General features: G+C 40.2%; 1 protein-coding gene across 1 annotated transcript in view; it reads right to left on the reverse strand.

Moving 5' to 3' along the window:
* Positions 1-445: 445 nt before the first annotated feature.
* Positions 446-21,476, reverse strand: part of THEM4 (thioesterase superfamily member 4) — a 41,155-nt gene continuing 20,124 nt past the window's right edge. The window contains exons 3-6 of the mRNA XM_065890830.1: positions 12,580-12,736; positions 11,880-11,990; positions 4,477-4,601; positions 446-1,088 (exon numbers count right to left, since the gene is read on the reverse strand). Coding sequence (XP_065746902.1) covers positions 1,048-1,088; positions 4,477-4,601; positions 11,880-11,990; positions 12,580-12,736 — 434 coding nt within the window. The 3' untranslated portion in view covers positions 446-1,047. The remainder of the gene's footprint in view (positions 1,089-4,476; positions 4,602-11,879; positions 11,991-12,579; positions 12,737-21,476) is intronic.

Genomic DNA, 21,476 nt, shown 5'->3' on the forward strand with positions numbered 1-21,476 from the left:
TATCTACAGATAGACCCTGCCCCACCACCCACCCCCAGCCCAATTCATATGTTGAAATCCTAACGCCCAGTGTGATGGTATTAGTAGGTGAAGCTTTGGGGAAGTGCTTAAGGTGGAGCCCTCACGAATGGGATTAGTGTCCTTATCACAAAGGATCCAGAGAGATCTCTAGCTCCTTCCACCAAATAAGGACACGGTGAGAAGGTACCAGATATGAACCAGTAAGTGGGCCCTCACCAGAAGGTGACATGTTGGCATCTTGATCCTGGACTTTCCATTTTAACTGTGAGCAATAAATTTCTGTTTTTTATAAGCTACCTGGTCTGTGGTATTTTGTTACAGAAGTCCAAATGGATTAAAACACTTAGGAAATGAACACAGGCTCCTTCCAGTGATGCTATTACCAATATTATGCTATTGGTAAGATACAATAACACAGCCTATGTTAAAATGGCACAGTAGTTTAATCCCTAGAATCCAAGACAACAGATGTGAGGTATCCGATCCTACAGGAACTAGTTGTGTTTCCTACTGTAGCCAAAAAGATTTGTTTAGATACAACAAAGCTGCTTTTGTAATTTATAATGCACACACACACAACACACACACACACACACACACACACACACACACACACATATTCGTGCACCGACATATTTATTCCTTCCTTTGGTTTTCTGGCATTTCCAGGTTTGTGGTAAAAGTTTCAATATGATTTTTTTTCTCCAGAATGCAATGGATCAGACATCACACCTATGCAAACTTAAGGAGCCCATTCAAATTTTAGGAGAACCAGACACTTATCCTAAGGAGACAGAAAGAACTGCTGATACTCTCACAGGGAGTGTCTCTGTAAAAAAGTTTGGAAGGTGGAAATGGAGCTCCTGGAATTGTATTCAAAAGACTTGTTTAGGAAGGTCTGTGTTAGCAGGCTTCACCTGATGGGGGATTCAACAGTGGGTGAGTAGAATAGGACTGAAGACAACTGCTTCTTCTGGAGGAGGGACAGCCTTACGCAGATTGGTGTGGAATTCACCAGAAGCTCTTTTATATCAAACTTTTTTCAGGATCCAGCTTTATAAATAAGCCTAAACAACAAAATAACAAAAGATGATTATAAGTCAACTGACTTCAATCTATCTGATGGGTCTTCTCTAAGTAGAAATACATATATACACACACAAAAGCACTTTGATTCATATTGGTACCTTCAGGATATCTGCCCACTCTCATTTTTCAGCCAAATTAAGAATCAACTTTTGGGGACTTCCCTGGTGGTCCAGTGGTTAAGAATCCGCCTTCCGATGCAGGGGATGCGGGTTTGATCCCTGGTTGGGGAACTAAGATCCCACATGCCGCAGGGCAACTAAGCCCATGTGCTGCAACTATTGAGCACGCAGGCCACAACTAGAGAGCCCACGTACAGCAACTACACGGCCCACGTGCTCTGGAGCCTATGTGACACAACTAGAGAGAAGCCCCGCTCCACAATGAGGAGCCTGCGCAGCACAGTGGAGGATCCCGCAAGCTGCAATGAAGATCCTGTGTGCCCCAACCGAGACCCAACACAGCCAAGAACAAATAAAATAAAAATAATAGAATTTTTAAAAAGGAAAGAACCTTAAGAAAATTTATTTTAAAAAAAAAGAATCAACTTTTGATTCTCACAATACTGTATTAGCTCTCCTGGGTAACCAGGTCCTCTGCCACTTGGTCATTTCATGGTTCATTACCACTTCCATTAGAGATAGTCAAGGAAGTGAAAGGAAGTAAAATTACAACTGAGCCATCTGTTACCTTTATGATACTGAAAGGTTTAGTGAGACAGAAAGTATAAACCACAGCCTGGAATAGGATTTTTACATTGACTGTGGATTCAAATTATTCATGATCTTCCTCCTGCTTCTTTTATCTATCATTCCAGCAAACAGCTGACACTTAAGGGAAAAATGAATTTCTTAAACAAGATACAAGAAGCATTAACCATAAAGGAAAAAATTTAATAAATGTGACTATATTTACATTAAAAACTTCTGTTCATAAAAAAGATAACTTAAAGCAAATAAAAGACAACTTATATACTAGAAGGAGATATGTGCAACTTATATAGCCAACAAAAAGATTCGTTTTATAAAAAATAGATAAAGAATTCCTATAAATCAGTAAAAAAAGAGGAAAAAAACAATAAAAGAGGCTTAGAAAACAGGAATTTCACAGAATAGGAAACAAATATGGTCAATAAATATATGAAGAGATGCTCAGCTCCATAGGTAATCAGGGAAATGCAACTTTAGATCAAACTGAAATACCATTTTATAACCATTTGATTGGCAAAAATCAAGAAATTTGACTTTACCAATTGCTAGAAAAGACAGGGATCAACAGAATGTCATATATTGCTGGTGGGAATGTAATTTGGTACAGCTTTAGAAAACAATCTGGCATTTCCCTGTAAGGCTGAACACTCTTATACCCTCCAACCCAGAAATTCCACTCCTAAGTATATGCCAAGCTCTTGCCCATATACACCAGCAGGAGACATGAATAAGAATGTTAATAGTAGCGCCATTCATAATAGTCAGAGGCCCACCATTAGAGGAAGAGATAAATCCATTGTGGTATAGTCACACAATGGAATATTATACTGCAGTAAATGAGCAAACTTCATAGCCAACCACATGGGTGAACTTCAGTAACAGGAAGCTGGGTAGAAAAAAAAAATCAAGTCCCAGAAAAGCACATATAGCACAATCTCTTTTCTACAAAGTTCAAAAACAAACAACTAAACAATATATTAGGCACAAATATATTCTTTTTTTAAAATAAATATATTCTTAATCAAACTTAAAAAAAACCCCAATAAGGTATAAAGGAATGAAAATCACAAAATTCTAGATCAGAGTTACCGCTGAAGGAAAAATAGGAGGATGAGGTGGGGAAAAGTAATTAGGGAGGGATCTAATATTATTAAGATTCTGGTTCTTGTTTGATTGTAGGTTTCAGGATGTTTATTATTAAATTAGAAAAATAAATACATTAGTGAATGAGTAAGTAAAAGATGACCATTCACGTACCAATAATGGCTCTGTATCCTAAATCAAGGATTCTGAGTAACCCAAACATGTGCATCTGAGGTCCATTAAAATAAAAACAACAAAAAGGGACTTCCCTGGTGGTCCAGTGGTTAAGACTCCATGCTCCCAAAGCAGGGGGCTGGGTTCGATCCCTGTTCAGGGAACTAGATCCCGCATGCTACAACTAAGACCTGGAGCAGCCAGATTAAATAAATAAATTAAAAAATTAAAAAAAAAAAATAAAACAAAAAGCATTGGATATCTAAATTAACTTGTCTAAGTCTGAAGCTACTGAAGGTGAGGCTTCCAGGACCCCTCACTTGCAAAGGCCCTGTGACAGCTGATGATATACAAAGTTACTCATTACAACAGTATTTGCAAGAGCAAAAGACTGAGAAAATATCCATGTCTAGTATCTCTAACACCAATCCAACACAACAGTGCTCATTCTTGTTAACTCTTTTTCCATATCTGGAACTCCTCTGATGTGAGAAACCTAGCTCCCGTCATGGCTGCCAGCCTGTGCAGACGCCACCCTCTCTCCCTGTGGGCTCTGACACCCACGCTGCTCCCCATGGGGACTCCTTCCTTCCCATAGTTGGGCTCTGACATCCTGTGCTGGGTCACTCCCCTGTGCAGACACCCTCCACTCCACTCAGGCTCCCAGACAGCGATGGGCTGCTGTAGCCACCCCTCCCTGTGGCTTCCCCCTTATCCCCCAGCCTACCATGCCTGACTCTACCTAATAGCTTTAGAAATATTTAGGAAGGAAGGAAGGGGTGAAATGGAAGGAAGAAGAAAAAGGCAAGAGAATGGGAAGAACCTCTCTACTTTTTCTACACTGATGATAACATAAACACATTCACTGTCCTGTAGCTTGTGTTTTTCATTCAATATATAGTAATGATATATAGCTCCATATCATACAAAAAGGAGTTTCCTTATTCTTATTTATGGCACCACAATATTACACAATATTTTTTATGGTACACATAATATAGTTTATGGATGAACTGTAGTCTCTTTACCTAGTCTCCTATTGATAGATATTTATATTTTGCCAATCTTTTGCTAGTCCAAATAACATTGCATGAGTAGAACAACTACTGGAACCCTAGAGCAACCTTACACATTGTAATGTTGCACACATGTTAGTATACCTATGGGATAAAATCCTGAAAATGGGTCAAAAGGTACATGACTATAATTTTCAGAGATATACCAGCTCTCTACCAGCAATGAGTAAGAATACCTTTAACTTGTTCTTTGCATGCAGGGAATTAAGAATTTCTTGGCATGTATGGGTTATAAAACCAAAACAAAACAAAACGACAACCCCCCAAAACAAAAAAACCCAAAATAAATTAAACCAAACCTAAAATAGAAAGTGGCAGCTTCTTACCTGTTGCCTCTGAGTACAGGATCTTCTCATCAGCACTTCGAACAGTACAAGAAAGAAACAATTTCCTCCCCTCAATTTTATCAAGTTGGCTATTTATCACAACAACAGAACAGAGGGGGATAGGTCTGCAGAAAAAAAAAATGAAAAAAATCCAGCTTTTATCAGATTTATGTAGCATTGAGAGATGATCAAGTGCATGACAGGGGTGGAAATTTATGATACCTGGTATCAGTGGGTGCTGTTTTAGATAAAATTCTGACACCACCAGTTGCTCACACCCCCTTCCTCCCAAGCACCATTGCTCTCAGGTGGCTCCTGGGCACCCAGTCCAGAGACTGCTGTTGTGGGTTAGGTTCAAAGAAATCACCAGATGATTCCAGCTCTGCGGTGGCAGAGGCTGTCCCATCTGAAGGGAGCCGAAATCCTTTAAAGAAATGAAAATAGGACCATGGGATGGTCCCAGTCAGCTTCTCTCATTTTCTCTGTCAATCTCTGTCAATTTCTCACCCAATCCCCTTTAGAGTAACTGTCACTAGAAAGACTGAATAACAAACTCCTGGTAACAGCTTAATGTGCTAATTCAGTGCTGTCCAACAGAACTTTGCGATGACAGCAATGCTCCACAGCTGAGCTGTCCAATATGGTAGCCACAGATGGCTACTGAGCACTCAAAATGTGGTTATTGTGAATGAGAAACGGAATCTTTACATTTATTTAATTTCTATTAATTCAAATTTATATTTATATAGCTATATGTATCTAGTGGTTACAGTCACCTCTGGGAATCTTAGAGATATAGTACTATAATGAAAAAGGTATCTCTTTAAAGGTATAATTTTAGTTGGTAGAAACATAATGTAGAGTAGGGAGATGTGTTTTATGTTCCTATAGTACCATCATGTGGGTGAAGGAACTACTCCATGTGGAAAGGAAATTAACACTCTGATTATCCCTCTGTCCAGTTTTTGCTCCCAGTAGATTTTCCTGAACTTCTCGATGGAACAACTGAGCTTTGCCAATCCAGGATTTACTAAGACCCGGGGGACATTAGGTGTTCTTGCCTGCTCAGCATCTCCCTTTCCTACTAACGTTGCGTCTTTCATTTATCCATCTGTCCTACCCCTCACCACACTCTCTCATTCACACACCTACCTTCCCCTTTCTTTGGGGAATCACCTCAATTTTCAGCCCATGTAGGTTAACTAGAGTTGACAGCTGATTCTTACCCCCCCCCCCGCCCCCTGCCCCCCCCCGCCCCCCCAGTGACTGGTTGTGCAGGTGGGCATGGGTTGAAACTGTCAATCCTGGAGCTTGTGCTGCAGCCCTTGGGGCTGGGTTCTTTTTCTGCTGGAGTTGCTAGGCTTGCAAGATACAAGCCTGCCTGGTAGCTGTGGCACTACATTGGGAAAGGCTACCCGAGGATGAAGAAGACCTAAAGGAAAAGTGTGGCTGAGACACAGGCACAGATTCCTAATGGCATCATTGAATACCTGCACCCAGCCATAACTGTCTTCTCAACCATGTAAGCCAATATGTTCCTTTTTTCCTTAAGCTATTGTGAATTAAGAGATCTATCTCTGGGACTTCCCTGGTGGCCCAGTGGTTAAGAATCTGCCTTCCAACGCAGGGGACACAGGTTTGATCCCTGGTTGGGGAACTAAGATCCCACATGCTGCGGGGCAACTAAGTCTGTGTGCCACAACTACTGAGCCCGTGTGCCTCAACTAGAGAGCCCGCGTGCTGCAACGAAAGATCCCACATGCCGCAACAAAGATCCCATGTGCTGCAACTAAGACCTGATGCAGCCAAAAATAAAACAAATAAATAAATAAAATAAATATTAAAGGGCTCCCCTGGTGGTGCAGTGGTTGAGAGTCCGCCTGCCGATGCAGGGGACATGGGTTCGTGCCCAGGTCCGGGAAGATCCCAGATGCTGTGGAGCGGCTGGGCCCGTGAGCCATGGCCGCTGAGCCTGTGCGTCTGGAGCCTGTGCTCCGCAACGAGAGAGGCCACAACAGTGAGAGGCCTGCGTACCGCAAAAAATAAATAAATAAATAAATAAAAATAAATAAATATTAAAAACATTACCACCACCACCGATACATTAAAAAAAAAAGATCTATCCCTTACAATGAAAAATTCCTTGAATAATAAGAGAAAGGAAAAATACAAAATAATATAATAACTGTTTATAGAGTATAATTTTCTAAAGTTCACATGAATCTCAAGGGACCCTGAATAGCCAAAGCAATCTTGAAAAAGAAGAAAAAAGTTGGAAGTCCCACACATCTTGATTTCAAAACATATTACAAAACTACAATAATCAAGACAGTGTGGTACTGGCATAAAGACAGACATATAGATTAATGGAATAGAACAGACAGCGTAGAACTAAACCCTCTCATATATGGTCAAATGAATTTCTACAAGTGACCAATACCACTCAATGGGGAAAGGACAGTCTCTTCAAAAGTGGTGCTGGGAAAACTGGATATCCACATGTAGAAGAATGATGTTGGACCCTTACCTTAAACCATATACAAAAAATAATGTGAAATGGACTGAAGACCTCCATTGGGGAAAAGCTTCATGACATTGGGTTTGGCAATGATTTGTTGGATATGACACCAAAGGTACAGACAACAAAATAAAAAAAATAGACAAATGGGACTACATCAAACTTAAAAACTTCTGTGCATCAAAGGACACAATCAACAGAGTAAAACAGCAACCTAAAAAATCGGTTGCAAATCATATATCTGATAAGAGGTTAATATCCAGAATATATAAAGAACTCCTACAATTCAACAACAAAAAAACTCACAAAAACCTGATTTAAAAAATGCTTCTTCAAGTGAAGGACTTGAATAGACATTTCTCCAAAGATGATATACAAATGGCCAGCAAGCATATGAAAAGATGCTCAATGTCACTAATCATTCAAAATATGCAAATCAAAGCACAGTGAGCTATCACCTCACATCTATTACGCTGGCTACTATTAAAAACCAAAACAAAACCCAAATAACAAGTCATGGTGAAGATGTGGAGAAACTGGAACCCTTATGCATTGCTGGTGGGACTGTAAAGTGGTGCAGCAGCTATGGAAAACAGTATAGTAGTTCCTCAAAAAATTAAAAGTAGAATTACCATGTAATCTAGCAATCCCACTCTGGGTATACATCCAAAAGAACTGAAAGCAAGACCTCACAGAGATATCTGCACACCCATGTTCATTATAGCATTATTCACAATAGCCAAGAGGCGGTAGCAACCCAAATATCCATCAACAGATGAAAGAATAAACAAAATGTGGTATATACATACAATGGAATATTATTCAGCCTTACAAAGGAAGGATATCCTGTTATATGCTACAACATGGATGAATCTTGAAGACATTATGCTAAGTGAAATAAGCCAGTCATAAAAAGACAAATACTGTATGATTCCACTTATATGATGTAACAACAGTAGTCAGATTCACAGAAACAGAAAGTAGAATTATGGTTGTCAGGGGCTGAGGGAAGGGGGATATGGGAAATTATTGTTTAATGGGTATAGAGTTGCAGTTTTGCAAGATGAAAAAGTTCTGGAGATCTGTTTCACAACAGTGTAAATATACTTAATACTACTGAACTGTACATTTAAAAAAGGTTAGGACACTAAATTTTATGTTATGCCTTTTTTTTAACTATAGCTAGAAATTTAAAAAATATTTTTAAAATATAAGGCATGAAAGATGTTAAATCTAAAGTATCAGAGTGAACTCATGACCTTATTAAACATTACTAACTTTCCAGCTCTGACACTGTAATAGCCTAGCAGCAAGGTCATCCTGCCCACCATGAGAATACATGTGGAACAATCTAATATTTTTCTGGTCTTTGGCACTATTCTCCATTAAAAGGAATCAGGGATCTTTGTAGACTAGCTATTCTATGTCTTGGCACAGATGAACCTTACTGTTGTTAGAAGTAAAAGTAATGATAATAACAACAATGTTAATGATAAAAATAACAAGCAGCTAACACTTACTGAGTACTTGTTATGGGGCCAGATTCTGTCCTAGATGCTTTGCATGGGTTAATTCATTTATTGCTCACAATGACCCTATGAGGAAGGTATTATTATTCTCTTTTTAAAGATGAGGACATTGAAGCACAGAGAGGTTAAGTAACTTGTTGAAGGTCACACAGCTAATAAGTGGCAAAATGGGCATTTGAACCTGTTCCAATGTCTGTCCTCTTAACTAGTGATTATACTGTCTCTCAGGAGACAAGAGTACTTAAAAGCTAGCACAAGGAGTCAGTCTAAAGAGACTTCTATCGGCCAAATGTAACATAAGCATAGAAAAGAGGGTGATGATTGTAGTTAACTACATTATGGAAAGTTCCTAATGATTCTCAAAAAAAGGAAAAGCTAGCTCAAGGAGTATAAATCCATAGCTATAATTCAAGGACAATTATGATAGGATCAGTTTAATTTTTTAAGCAGTTTACACATAGAGAAGAGTATTGACAAGTAAGTGTTTCTTCTATGAAGTATGTATCTGTCTTATATGTATATTACTCTGTAGAAGTAGGAAATGGTAGACACAGAGGAAGGGGTGTGTACAGGTAAGGTTTGGGGAGGCTGTATTCAAAGAATTATGCTTGCACACACCATGGCATAAGCAAACCAATAGTTTTCTTAGCTGTAAAGTGTGGGTAGAGGTATGTAGAGGATACCTATGTTCATCAAGGAGTCTTTCACGTGTTTGTCAAAAAGGCTTGAGAGTCTGCATGAACAAGGCAAAGACTTGTACAGCCCTTAGCATCTGCATCAGGACTGTCACCTCTTATGTTCCCCCAAAGTGTGTGAGGTGCAGGTGAGCTGACAGGTGAAAAGAATATTTATGCACATTCAGTGGATTTGCATCATGGATGTATGCCATTTGGGTGTTCAAAGTCCTGCATAATCTCCATAAGAACCCCCAATAATCCCCTCCTCCACACCAACAGGCAGAGAACTGTGAGGAAGCCAAACAATTCTGGAAAATGCAGGAATTATTCCCTTAACAAAATGCAAGAATTATTCCCCTAACAGAAAGGACTGATTACAGAAAAGAACCAGCTAGAAAGAAGGTGAATGTCTTGCCCAGTTGAATATCCCTGAAAGAAAACTACATAGACACTTGTCCTATCTCCTGAGAGATGTTACCTCTGCCAATTAAATGAGATGCATTTAATTGTAGGTAATCAGTAAACCAAGGCAGAATAAATATGACTAAGACAAGTAGATTTAGATACTAAATAAGGGGAAGTACTAGGTTGTAAGGACAGGTGTAGATTTGGAAAGTCCCCCGACACAGCAAGGAATCCTCAACTCCAAGAGGAGCTCAGCCTCATGAATTCAGGCTCATGTTCCAATCATCTTCAAAGGCAAAATCCCGTCACATCAAGAATCACCAGGTTGACGGATTAGAACCTACAAATTTCGCTGATATGAGTTGGTTTCTTTACAGTCTGACACAATTGCCATAAGCCTGGGGAGTTTATAAGAATGAGTTATTCTAACTTCAGGAAAATATAGGTATTGACAGCCAGAAGAAATTAATCAAACCCAGAATGAAAAACATTTAATAGGCTAAGTGTAGCTGAAATAATAAGTTTTGTAATCATTGAGATAATTTTGCTTAGAAAAAACTACCATACTAGGCTTGTTATTTTCTTTACTGAATTAGTTAAATCTGATTATGTTTTTAATTAATGCTTTAGTATTTAAAATAATTTATGTTGTATTATTTATAAGCATGGATTTATTAATACGTCTGTGGTTGTGTTAGTTGCTGACAATGAATTTATTTGAGGTGATAGTGATAGCAGTTAAGGGACCACTTTCCCAATCTCCCTTAATGCTAATGAGATTAAATGGGTGTGCTGTGTAGTACTTCCAGGAAGTCTCTTTGAAAGAGAGAAGACAGCTCTTCCCCACCTTCCTCAATCCTGCTGTGTAGGACATGTGATGATGGCTCTTGCTGCCACTCTGGACTGTAAAAAGATGAGCTACAAAGAGCCTGCATCTCTGGGAACCAGGGAGCTGCCATACTAGATTTCTTTCACATGATAAATTTCTATCTTAAGTCATTTTTATTTTGAAGTTACTAATATTGGCAGTTGGGGAGGAGGAAGTTAAAGCAGCTGGCCTCCAATTTATTCACTCTGTGTGTGTGTGTGTGGTGGGGAGCAAAGAGAAACACTCCTGGGAAAAAAAAGGAGGCAAATGACCCTGTCTAATTTTTTCTCACTGGGTCTGCAGGTAAATAGACCAGGAGTTGGCAAACTATGTTTCACTGGCCAGCTGCCTGTTTTGTAAATAAAATTTTACTGGAACACAGCTATACCCATTTATTTATATATTGTCTGTGGCTGCTTTTGTGCTACAGTGGCGAGTTGACTAGTTGTGCCAGAAACTGTATGGCCTGCAAAGCATAAAACATTTATAGAAAAAGCTGTGATGACCCCTGAAATAAACTAATGATATTTGCTAGGGGGAAGAGTCCTTTTCTATAGAATGCCCTGAGTAGGATATGCCTGGCTAAGTATTACTTAAAATATTCAATAAGTAAACCCATAATCTATGAAGCTTGGCTCCCTGATGACTGCCACATAAGCCATACAACTCTCTGGGGTATAAAATGGAGATGTTCCTACATGCTTCCTACTGTGTGAAATAATAACCCATAGAACCTCATCTGGAGATCTCTATTGAACTCTGTTCTTAAACTCTGTTCTGCCCTATTGCTCTCTTTCTCTGTGCCTATGCCAGTATCCATACTATATGACTTAGAGATATAGCTGCATAATTGAAGAATTAAATAAGCTCATGCTGAGCTTTGTTTTTGACGGATACCAAACTTTTCTTGCTGCCCTTTTACTTCTTTGTGCGAAGTTATGTAAAACTTACGTTTTGTTATATAGTGGATGTTGGTGCTTCACTCAGATCTCCTTCAATCCTTTTTTTCACCTTTGTTTTTTGGATATTTTTCTTAGAGCCTGCTTTGCTCAAACACAGAGAGCAAGAAGTACCTGGGAATTTATAGTCCCCAGGATAGCCCTTATCCTATGAAGAACGTGTGAGAGAATATGAGGACTTCAGCTCCCTTGCCTGAGGTAGGGAAAATACTGAGGCACACATTTCACTCCAGAGTTCCTTACATGATCAGGCTGAAGCTACCCTTTGCAGGACTGAGCGCCTAACCTTGGGTGGCTTCTTCCCCTTCCCTGTCCTTCTTCTCCTACACCCTAGATAGTTTTCTCTGGGAGTACTTCCTTTCTTGCATAGAAATCCTTTTCTCAGGGTCTGCTGCTGGGGAACCTGACTTATGACATCTAAGAAGCAAAGAATACCCATGACTTTACCTTTTAAAATTGATGTTGAGATTGGCAGTCATGACAATTCCCCCAGGTATAGCTGCACACATACCAACAGCAGCATCAATCATTGTTGCAATGGCACCTCCATGAAGGAATCTAGTTACAAGAGGAAAAGAGAAATGTGTTCACAAGTTCTGAAAACAGCCCCTTAAGAGAGAAAAATTATCCAAGCCTCCCATATAATCTACTTCTGAAAGTTCCACTTAATTCATGTTCAATGTACTGAATGTCAAATTATATCCATGTTCTCACCTTCATTTTGTTCATAGCATAACACTGTAGTATTTGTAACAAAGCCAGAACCTAATGATAACCAGGTCACAAGCAAGCAAAAAGCTAAAATCCAATTTAGAAAATTTATATTATGTTTTTATTAAACTAACTATATACATCATTGTTTAAAAATTTAGGAAATGAAGATAAACAGAAGAAAAAGAAATTAAAAATTATAAGGCTATCTAGTGACAAACCAATATTAACATGTTAATGATACTCTCTAAAATTATACTCTTTCGCCCTATGTCCTATACTTCTGTCATTTAATAATTTACAGTAAACATCTATCCATGTCAATAAATATACATCTACATTACCATTTTAATGTCTTCATTGTAGTCCATGGATACAGGGCGATACTATAAGATAACAACCTCTTAGATCCACATTTCTAGGCTATCATTCTTACCCAGGTACCCCTTGTAGATAAGGACCTCCTTGAAACAAGCAAACTGTCCTTTTCTCATCATCATTATAGAATATCACATATTCAAAGCCCAGGCCATCCTCATAGCCTCTGGTGAAGAGCTGGGCCTGTGACAGTTGTTCTTTCACAAGCTTTGAGTCTGTAAGCAAATGAAGTGGACGGGCACATGAGAAACAGGTATGAGAAAAATACCATGACAGAGACAAATATCTGTACCCTGCAAGAATCACAGGTCAATGGATGATTGATTAAAATGCCAACCAGGTGCAAAAGTGAAGGGGCTGGGAGGGTCCCAAAGAAACAGAATACAGGATCTTTGCTCCAGTGGAATTAGTCTAACTGGGAACATAGTAAAAATAAATGAAATCAAAACAAAGTACTAACACATGGCAGTCATGAAATATAGTACATAAATACAAAGGGTATATGGAATAAAATAGTAAGGTATAGACAGAAATCCTTCTTAGAATAAGTGTGACTTAAATGAGATTTAAAGAAAGTGAGTAACGTAACAGTAGAGAGGTTTTCCTTGCAGACATGAGTTTAGCCTGAGCAGAAGGTAGTTATCATACTGAATCAGAAACAGAGGCAGGTCAGCCCGGTATTCAAAGTGATAATGACTCCTGAGTCTCCAACTCAGGGTTAGAACCATTAGGGCTCATGAAATCAAATTAGTGGGTTGTAGGCAGACTTTAAAAAGAAAATGAATGCTTCACATGTATCCTGGATAAGTACTAGTGTGCTCATTTAGATATATTTTTTTCAATTATACAACTGTGCACAAGTTGTGTGTTCTGGGTTGTGAGTCAAAATGTAGGTAACTTCAAAATAAAGCCTGAAAGCTGCTGCTGAGGAAAGGGCATGTTTGTCCTTTAATACCCATTTTAAGATTTAATTCCCCAAACTCTTAGCTTTCTTTCACAGCTCATCATGATTTGCCGTGTATAACGGTGATTCTTTTATTGATACCAAATTTACATTTACAAACTTGGAAAAGGATATGAGATGAGAAGATCTGGGAGAAGTGGGGAGGACAAGGGAGGATATTATTTAGGCCTTGAGCATCTGGGGGCAGGCACCCTGTCTCTTGGACTTTGTGTGCTCAACAACTGGCAGATAGGCACATACTATATGCGCTCTAGCAGTGGTTGAGAAACTGAATGATTTGGAGGGCTAGACAAAGAAACTTAAAATTGAGAATCAGTCTTGTGGTACAGTAGAAAAGAACCTTGTTTTGGAAGTTGGGAAATTTTTCATGACTTACCTTTGGCCTAGAATTTGCTCCCTTCTCCATACTTTATCCATACAGTGAGGAGATAAACCTAAATGACCTATAAGATCTGTTCCAACTCTAACACTCTGGGACTTCAGGATAAGATAGGCACCAAACCCTCCTAAATTTTTAGCTAGGAGTTCAAAATTTCTGGTTTAGATTACTAAACCTTGAGGTTACCTCATAAAAATGGGAAAAATAAAGATGGTGGGGAAGTCTGTTAGAAATGCAGAATATTGGGCTCTACCCCTGACCTACTGAAGCTGAACCTACATTTTAACAAGATTACCAGGTGCTTCATATTCATGTTACATCTGAGAGAAACTGATCTTTTAAGACATGGGATAACACTGAAGGTAGCTGAGGAGTAACGTGATCAGATTTGAATTTTGAATCACTCTGCTAGCTGGACGAAAGGAGAGGGATAAAAAAGTTGAGTGAGAAGATCACTGAAACACTATAAAATCACAATCACCCAACTTTTCTGCTTGGTGGGGTGATTTTCTCCAGCTATGTTCAGCTACGTGAGGGCCTGTGCAAATAAGAGATGGCAGATGTTTAGATTCATCCAGGGCCGGGGTTTTCCTAGATAAGTACGCTACAGAAGTTCAGATAAAAGAAGGCTATGGGGACAATGAGAAAGTAGAGGACTCAATGAACTGAAGGTATTAATGAGGCCAAAGAGTTTTTTCTGTGGGGCCTTTGAACAAGTAAGCTGGAAGGAAAAAGGCTGTGGTCAGAAAAAGGATGTCTAAATGTGTGGATTTCGAGGTTGTGCACTTTCTGAAGATGATAAGGCTCAAGATGTCCTCAGGAGTGCATTGCTGGGGCTGTGCAAAAGAAAGGTCATAGGTGATGAGAAGGTAAATAAACTGAGGAGCCATGGTGTGGATGGTGGGTTGCTGAGAATGGTGAATAGAGTTGGGTAGAGAGGAAAACAGTTAACCAGGTGCTGAAATACTCAACGTATAGGGAAAGGTTGGTAGATGATAGCTACAAGAAGGGGAAGTTGAGGGTGATAAAGTCGGAAAAAGTGAGATGGTATAAACCTCAAAAGGAATGGGGGTTTTCTAAGAAGGCGGGGAAATAATAATTTGAAAGCAAGTATGGGTAGCAAGGAGGACCTCAAACTCCTCCCTCTTCTGAGAGGGTCAAGTTTCTGACAAGAGACGATAGGTTGGATGAAGGGATGAGCAGAAACATGTGGGAACTGAACCCTGGAAACTACTGACATTTAAGGAGTGGGTAGAAGGAGAAAGGGAAAATTGGTCAGAGATTTGTGAAAGCCAAGAGGCAAAACATTTCAAGGAGAATGAGATTAACAGTTAGGTCCAGCACAGTAAGGGCTGAAAAATGCCCACAAAATACGGCAATTAGGTCGCTAGTGGCTTAAGTGAAGAAATTTCAGTAGAGCTATTAGAGTAGAAGCCAGATTGCACTGGGTTAAGGACATTCAATTACTTTTGTGATAATGATAAATAGTTAGAATGGAATTAGTAACACAAATTACTAATTTTCCCCTTCATTCGTAAAACAGAGTTAATTCTTATTTCTCTCTATATTGGTGGTTCTATAAAGAAACTTATGAACTCTACCATTTTTCTTGGTTAAGGTAGTTTTATTTTTGTTTCATTCATTTCTTTGGCTGTGTTGGGTCTTCATTGCTGCATGGGCTTTCTCTAGTTGCGGTGAGCAGGGGCTACTCTTTGTTGAGGTGTGTGGATTTCTCATTTTGGTGGCTGCTCTTATTGCAGAGCATGGGCTCTAGGTGCGTGGGCTTCAGTAGCTGCAGCACATGGGCTCAGTAGTTGTGGTGCCTGGGCTCAGTAGTTGTGGTTTGAGGGTACTAGAGCATGTGAGCTTCAGTAGTTGTGGCGCAAGGGCCTAGTTGCTCTGTGGCATGTGGGATCTTCCTGGACCAGGGACTGAACCCGTCCCCTGCACCAGCAGGTGGATTCCCAGCTGCTGCGTCACCAGGGAAGCCCCTGTTTCATTCATTTCTTCAGCAAATATTGAAGTATTCAGCAAATACCATGAGGAAACTGAGGCAAAAAAAGGTAAAGTAACTTGCTCAAGGTCACACAGCTTTAAGTTGTAGAACCAGAATTTGAACCCACTCACTATATTTCAACCATGAAATTAGTTAAGTTGTCAGCTTTTGGATGGCCTCTAAAGCCGTGTGACTGAATGAGATTACCAACAGAGTTTAGTGAAGCAAGGAGTACTAAGGATTGAGACATGGGGCACCCTAACATTGTTTGAGGACAAGGAGGAACTGGCAAAAGAAACTAAAAAGGACGAACCAGTGAAGTAGAAGACTGTGGTGTCCTGGAAGCCAAGTTCAAGGAGAAAGGAGTTATCAGCTGTGCCAAAAGCTGAGCAAGGTCATTGGTTAGCATCATGAAGGTCACTGGTGACAGTAGTTCTGATGGAGTGGTGGGAGTGAGAGTCTGCTTGGAGAGGTTTAAGAGAGACCAGGAAGAGAGAAACCCAGTTGTGGCATGTCTGTACACTGATGAGAAAGATCTAGCAGAGAGGGATATCCTTAAGTAGGCCAAAGGGATAGACTACAGTGCACCAATAGAAGGCTTGGCCTCTCATAAGAGTATGGTCAGTTCATTCATAACAGGAAAAAGCAGAACATCAGGCACAGACGCAGGGAAGAGGGTAAATGAGGTAGGGGTTGCTTGGAAATTCTCTTCTGATTGCTTTTATTTTCCGTGAAATAGGAGGCAAGATCAGCTGAGAGTGAGGCTTGAGAAAAAGAAGGTAGGAAATAGTCATCTAGGAGAGCAGGAGAGTGAGTAGACGAGGGAAAAATGAAATACGATTGTCAGGCAATGTTAAGGGCCTACTTGAGGTCATTAAAAAAAAAAAACATTGGGCTTCCCTGGTGGCGCAGTGGTTGAGAATCCGCCTGCCAATGCAGGGAACACGGGTTCAATCCGTGGTCCGGGAAGATCCCACATGTTGCAGAGCAACTAAACTCATGTGCCACAACTACTGAGCCTGTGCTCTAGAACCCGTGAGCCACAACTACTGAGCCCATGTGCCGCAACTACTGAAGCCTGCCCTCCTAGAGCCCATGCTCCACAATGAGAGAAGCCACTGCAATGAGAAGCCCGTGCACTGCAACGAAGAGTAGCCCCTGCTCGCCGCAACTAGAGAAAGCCCGCATGCAGCAACAAAGACCCAACACAGCCAAAAATAAATAAATAAGTAAATAAAATTAACAAAACAAAACAAAACAAGAAAACATCATGGGAGTTCCCTGGCAGTCCAGTGGTTAGGGCTCTGTGCTCCCAATGCAGGGGGCACGCGTTCCATCCCTGGTCACGGAACTAAGATCCTGCAAGCTGCGTGGCGTGGCCAAAAGAAAAAAAAACAAAGAAAAAACCCTCCAAACATCACAATCCCCAAACACCTACTAAAGGTATGTTTAGATGATTAAAAGACAATCAGTAAAATAAGAAATATCTGTATAAGCTTCATGCAGTCAGGAACCCTATCTATGTACTCAGGCTTGTTTCAGGAATACAACACTGCACAGCACAGATACTCAACAGATAGTTGTTGAATGAATATATAAGGGACGTTGTGAATAAGAAAGCAAAAAGGTCTTTACAGGCTGACTCTAAAAATGAAGAATGTATATATATTAGGTATATATATAAAGTTCTTCAGTTAGGCTCAGTAAGTCAGCCACATAGGTGCAGAAGAGGGGAGACAATTCAAATGAAAGACACAGGGTGTTAGCTGACTGTCAGTCAACAGTGTGACGTGGCTACCTACTTAGTGCTAATGTCTTACTCTGCATGGAAAGACCATAATTTGAGTTTCAATCTTAGTTCTGGGAAGCATATACTAAGGATCTGAGAAACCGGAACATGTCCTGGGAAAAGCAACTAGGAATATGAAGGAGACTGAAATACCCTCTGGGAAAAAAGCCAGAAAACAACAGAGAAGATTGGCCTGGCAATGAGAATTGGCAGGTACACAGTAGTGAGATACATAGATGTGATTCCTAAATTCCAATATATATTGATATATTCTAATCCGTATAAAACGATGCCAAATGAAAGGATTATACTTATTCTGTGTGTTCCTACATGGTAGAACTAACTGAATGGATGAAAGTACAAGAGAGATTATAGCTCAATACAGTTAGAGCTGTCCAAAATGAAAAAAGCACCCCAGTCCCAAGTACTCCATGATTGGAGGGGTTCAAGTTAAGTCCAGATGACTGGCTGTAAGGTTTAAAATAGAAAGCAAGAGAAGACAGAGAAAGGTTAAGACTATAGTTGTAGCTCCCAAACCGAACAACTGAGGTTAACCTTTTGCAAGGAAAAGTTACATTTATAAAGGAAATCTCCATTTGTATGGGTGTCTCCCTCTCAGTATCGGGAAGAGAAGAACAACTCTAAATCACAAGAGAATCTTTTCAATGGAGAAAGCAGCAACTTACATCTTTTCTTGGTAATCTCCTCACAACACCCCCTACCCCCAACACCCTCCTTTTGTCTTTAGCTGAAAATGGTATTTAAACTGGTGGTTTAGGACTTCCTGGTGGCACAGTGGTTAAGAATCCACCTGCCAATGCAGGGGACACAGGTTTGAGCCCTGGTCTGGGAAGATCCCACACGCCACGGAGCAACTAAGACTGCAAGCCACAACTACAGAGCCTGAATGCCACAACTACTGAAGCCCGTGTGACTAGAGCCTGTGCTCCACAACAAGAGAAGCCACCGCAATGAGAAGCCCACGCACTGCAACGAAGTGTAGCCCCTGCTCGCTGCAACTAGAGAAAGCCTGCATGAGCAACAAAGAGACAATGCAGCCAAAAGTTAATTAATTAATTAATTAATAACAAAAAATAAACTGGTGGCTTAGGCTACCTTGGGGAGTTACTCACTTTTCCCTGGGCATCTCCCAGGTATACATGAGGTATATGTGCTAATAAACTTCTGGTTTTTCTTTTTTCTTTTTTAAAGAAAGCAATGGACAGAAAAGAAGGCAGTCCACTGTTCCTCCCAATTCCTATATGAGGGATCTCCTTTTTTTTGTTGTTATTAAAGTGCATTTAGTTTTTTCACAACATGTATCACCATCTGACCTACTTTGTTTTTGTTTTTTAGTGGTTTGTCTCTCATCACTAGAGTGTTCACTACAGGAGGGAAGAGATTTTAGGTAAAAAAAAAAAAAACAAGTAGAGCATCTTAAGCAGTTCCCTGGTGTGTGTTTCTTCCCTTCCTTCTTATCTTTCTTCGTCCTACAAATATGTATAAGGCACTTACTATGTATCAGGTACTGTTCTAAGCACTGGCAATATAGTGGGGAATAAAACATACAAAAATCTCTGCCCTTATGAAATGTCAACTATGAATTGGCATTTTCCATTGGCACTTGCCATCTACCTTTGCAAGGATTAAATCATGTGCTGCTGCAGCTGCTGACTTTCAACACCCCCTGAAAGGAGTTCAGCGTGGAGAGCAGACATGAGGCACCCTGTGCTCTGAGAAAAACTGGCAGAAAAGGTCTTCAGATAGTTAGATATTTTCAGGAGCCAATTTTATGAGCCCAATTCTTATATCTCCTCATATCTAGAAAAGCACTAAAATCTTTCACGGTGACGTCTGCTCCTTGTGACTAGCAGTAACCTTCACTAGAAACTTGCTTGATTGCATGCATTCCCCCTCCACCAAAATCACATATATACTGACCTTCCGCCCCTACCTCTTTGGAGCAGTTTTTCAGAGCTATCTGAAATGCTGTCTCCTGGGCTGCAGTTCTCATTTTGCCCAAAATAAAACTTAACTGGCAACTCTCACGTTGTGCATTTTTTTTCAAGTTGACAGTTTTATGGCAACCATGAAGGAACCCAGAGTGGACTTCTCTCCTTCACCTAAACTGTACGAGGAACCGGAGCCTTGGTACCAGCAGAGGCCCCTTGCACCCATCTGCCTCCTTGGAGAGTCCAGATGAATTTGGGTAAGTCTCTCCTGGTTCTCAGATCTCCCGTGTTGGTTGATGATCCTGAGTTTTATTTGGCAGAGTAGCAAGTACCTGCCTCCTCCCAGTTGAAAGATATGTGGTGGGGGCCCTGGTGAAAAGATACCAGGGAAATATCCACCCAGTTGAAAGATACTGGGGGAGGCTCAGTTGAAAGATACCAGGGAATACTCACCCAGGTGAAAGATACTGTGGAGGGGGAGCTGGTTGAAAGATACCAGGGTTTGCTCAGTTGTAGGAGACTGAGTGGTCTGCACTGAGTAGTTAGGTAAGAGGCTGTTCTGATGCTTTTCCTCAGTTCAGCTGCCTTAATAGAATTTGTCAAGATAAAAGTGAAGATATTACATGAGAGCTTTGCTCCGAAGAAAGGAAACAAGACTCCTCCCAGCCTGTTCTGGTTTTCTCAGGCGACTGAGAAATTTACGGGAGTGGTGGAGGCAGGGTCCTCATGCCATGCCGTGATCCCATAGGGAAACCTACTCATTAATTAAAAGGCTTCCTCATCCAGGGGCACGCATAAGAATTGGCCATTCAGTGATCCGAGCACCTGTGGTGGCATTAGACCACTGAAGGGAGAAACTGAGACATGTAAGTGGGCTGAAACAACTCCGGGGTGATGCCTGGAGGAGCTAAGCTCACAAGCAGCACACTGGCCCACCACACAATTTCACTAGTAAATTTTATCCCTGAAAAATTCAACTTAAAATGGGAGATAGAGCCTCTCAAACACAGAAACAAGGGGCATCAGAAAGCCAGCCTCTGACTAACACTCCAGGCAGGTTTATGTATGTACAAAACTCGTATTTGCAAGTACCTACTTAATTGGGGAAATATACCAAAGGAGATCTCAACCTAAAATGACCAAATTGGGGTTCTTTTAATATTTCAAAATTAATATTTTTGCACACACAGTTAGAAAAAAGCCAGCCATGAGATCAAACAGACTGAATGGAATGGTTACTTTGATTGGTATCTAGAAGCTTCTAAAAGAGGAAATGATAGAGTAACTTCTTTTCAGGAAACCAACAATTAATTACATGAAACTATATCAGACCAACTTTTTAAAACCATTAAAAAGAAAGAAAAGGGGGTATCTATGAAAATTATGAACCTTCAATTGTGCCAGTTAAGTACACAATGCCAGTCGAAGGTTAACCAACCCCCATTTAATTCCCAACTAGTAGAGAAAGCTAGCTTGAAGGAAAAAAAGAACCTCAAAAAACGGAAACATATCTCTTCAGAATTCTGACCCTGAGGAACAAGTCCTACTAGGAGAACTTGATTTTCTCTCCCTGTGCCTTGAAACTAGGGCTCTCAGGAACAATTATCTTATATAGACCAGCTCTAAGTCCTGAGTCTGAGGAAAATACAGGGAACAAAGCCGTTAAAATTCTTTCTTATTCCAACTGTTAGTTATAAACTAGTGAGTTTTACATTTTGATATCTGATTCATGACTAAGTTTAGAAAATGAAGCTATATAGATCTCTCGTTGTATCTCTCTAGATATATGTATGTCTCAGTATGTGTGTCCCTTTGGATAATGCTGCTGAGGTTAATTTGTAAATGACCTCTACTTAACTGGCTTAAGAAAAAGTA

Source organism: Phocoena phocoena, chromosome 1 (genome assembly GCF_963924675.1).
Source record: "Phocoena phocoena chromosome 1, mPhoPho1.1, whole genome shotgun sequence".
Taxonomy (NCBI): Eukaryota; Metazoa; Chordata; class Mammalia; order Artiodactyla; family Phocoenidae; genus Phocoena; species Phocoena phocoena.